The 2,475-nt window shown below is 45.5% G+C and overlaps 1 protein-coding gene across 1 annotated transcript in view; it reads left to right on the top strand.

Moving 5' to 3' along the window:
- The first annotated feature begins 2,381 nt into the window (after positions 1 to 2,381).
- Positions 2,382 to 2,475, top strand: part of ASZ1 (ankyrin repeat, SAM and basic leucine zipper domain containing 1) — a 57,292-nt gene continuing 57,198 nt past the window's right edge. The window contains exon 1 of the mRNA XM_008581068.1: positions 2,382 to 2,430. Coding sequence (XP_008579290.1) covers positions 2,382 to 2,430 — 49 coding nt within the window. The remainder of the gene's footprint in view (positions 2,431 to 2,475) is intronic.

The raw sequence follows: 2,475 nt of genomic DNA, 5'->3' as shown, positions 1-2,475 counted from the left end.
CACAAAGTCCTAAACTCAAGGCTACATATGTCTTGAAATGAAGTAGAGCAATTCCTCCTACTTTACTCCTTTTTAGAATTGTTTTAGCTATTCTAGTTCCTTTGCCTTTCCGCATAAATTTTAGAATATCTTATCTGTATTTACAAAAAGTCTTGCTGGGTAAATCCCAAAGTTTTAAAAACCAATTGTATGTGGATAACTCCCAAGTTTATATTTCCTAGATCAGGCTCTCCTGAGCTCCACACTTGAACATCCAACTACCCACCAGACAACTACACTAGGCTGTTTGGTTTCAAATTTGTTAATTTTGAGATACTCATTACATCTTCAAGCTTATCCTCTGGTCTTCTCCCATCTCAGTATGGTACCGCTACTTAGTCAGCTGCTCAAACCAAAACCCGTCTCTACAAAAGAGCTAGAATGACTTTAAATGCACACACACACATACACACACACACTACAACATGTCTTTCATTAGCTTAAAAACATTTCAGTGTTCAATTGCCCTTAGAGTAAAATCCAAACTCCTTGCTAAGGCCCACAAAGTCCTCTCATCACACGCCCTTACCCTCTTGAAGCTCCAGCCTTAGACCTCCTTTCCAGTCTAAGTGGGACAAGGACTAAGATAAGTTAAGTGAGGTGCCACTGGTGCAAAATTTAAGGAGGCACTTACTGCATCTGCAGGACCCTGAGAGTGAGTGCCTCCCTAAACTTTGCTCTTTAGGGGCTTCACCTGTCCCACCCTGGTCCTGGTCCTGGTCCTCAGCTTTTTCTTATCTTGAGGCCTTGGTACTAGCCATCTACACTGACAGGAAAATTCTACTCTCCCACATTTTATGGCCGGCTCCTTCTTTTCATTCAGGACTCTGCTCAGGTCTAACCGCCCTAAAATAATAATAGTAGCTAAAATGTATTTACCTCTTATATTGAGACAGGCCCTATTCCAAGCCCATTACTTCATTTAATCCTCATAATAACTCTATTTGATGGATGCTATCTTTATCTTCACTTCACAGATGAGGTAACTGGTGCAGAGAGAGAAGCTAAGTAAATTTCCTAAGGCCACATAGCTACAGCTAATAGGTGATTTGATTTCAGAAATTGAGCACATTTGTTTATTTCCTTTGAGGCACTTACATCTTCAATAGTCTTCTTTATTTGTTCACTTGCATATTGTCTATCTGTTCTCATTAAGATTATGAGCTCCATGAGGCAGCTTGGTTTGTCTTTGATGTTGTCTCCTCAAACCTATTTGCACCTGGGTGTACTCAGTGATCCATAATATCTATTGAATGAATTAATTTAGAAGGGTGTGGCCCTCAAATAACTAAACTACTAAAAAATACTTATCTTGAAGAGTCTCTGAAGTAAATAATTTCAAAAACTTGTATCGAAGACTCTTCAAGGAAAAAAATTTATTGCAAAGCTTTCAAAGAATGGTGCATGGCTACTTTCCTTTTAAAACACCTTGAGGTACATAAATATGCCCTGTTCCTTGCTGGGTCTAATTATTTGTGGTGGCAAAGATACTGTGTTACATTCCATCTAGAGGCTAGGTGGAGAAAAGTGCCTTTGAGATTGGGCTGCTTTCACCTGGAGTTTGCATTATTTACTTGCTCTCTGCACATTTAGATCATTTCATTCTTCCCAGCTCTTTGGACCCATGGTTCCCCCACCCACCTCCTTTCATGACTTTTTCCTCTCGGGCCTCAATACTTCACAGGGGATAGTGTTTTGATGGTCTGGGGTTTCTAAACCTAAGCTGAGATCTGAGATCACACAGTATTTAAAAGGAAGAATTCTTTGGGACAGTATTTTCTCCTGGCTCCTTTGTAGGCTCCCATTTCTCTGATGGCTTCTTGAGCGTTTGGGTGGTGCTTCTGAGGGGTGTATTCCGGCCAATAGCAGTCTACCTTCCCGGGGACAAGTGTTTGATAATGGGTTTGGCAGGGGGCGTCTGAAAGGGATATTGGGGAAAGCTTAGTCTTACTTGGCATTAAATCCCATTCTGCTCCTGCCACATACAGGGCATTCCTTGCAGAGCAAGAACTTCAGGTAAATACTCTAAAATGGATGAAGGCTAAGTCCCCGAACAGAATTAGAAGTACCTGCCAGGAGCGTGGCGCGAAGACTGCCGGGTTTTCACCTCTGGCGGCCTTAGGGTTGGCAGGAAGGTAGGAAAGGCGGAGGGTGCACGGAGGCGAGCTGCGCGCATATACGCGCCTGCGCCGGAGGGCCCAAGGCCTGGGCGTTCGCGCGTCGCTCCTTCCCGCGCAACTCCTCACGCGCAGCCCTACGTGCGCTCCGCCACTGCGCAGGCGCTGGGCGAGGCGGTAGGCGCGCGGCGTGATGCGGGGCGTGCCAGGAACTACCTGGCCGGCATGGCGGCGGGCGAGCTTCGCGGCCTGGCGGTGGCCGGCGGAGGCGAGAGTAGCGAGAGCGAGGATGACGGCTGGGAGATTGGGTATTTCGACC

This window comes from Galeopterus variegatus, unplaced genomic scaffold (genome assembly GCF_000696425.1).
Source record: "Galeopterus variegatus unplaced genomic scaffold, G_variegatus-3.0.2 Scaffold89, whole genome shotgun sequence".
NCBI classification, from domain to species: domain Eukaryota; kingdom Metazoa; phylum Chordata; class Mammalia; order Dermoptera; family Cynocephalidae; genus Galeopterus; species Galeopterus variegatus.
The sequence above is the reverse complement of the archived record's forward strand: the minus strand, read 5'-3'. Positions and strand labels throughout refer to the sequence as shown.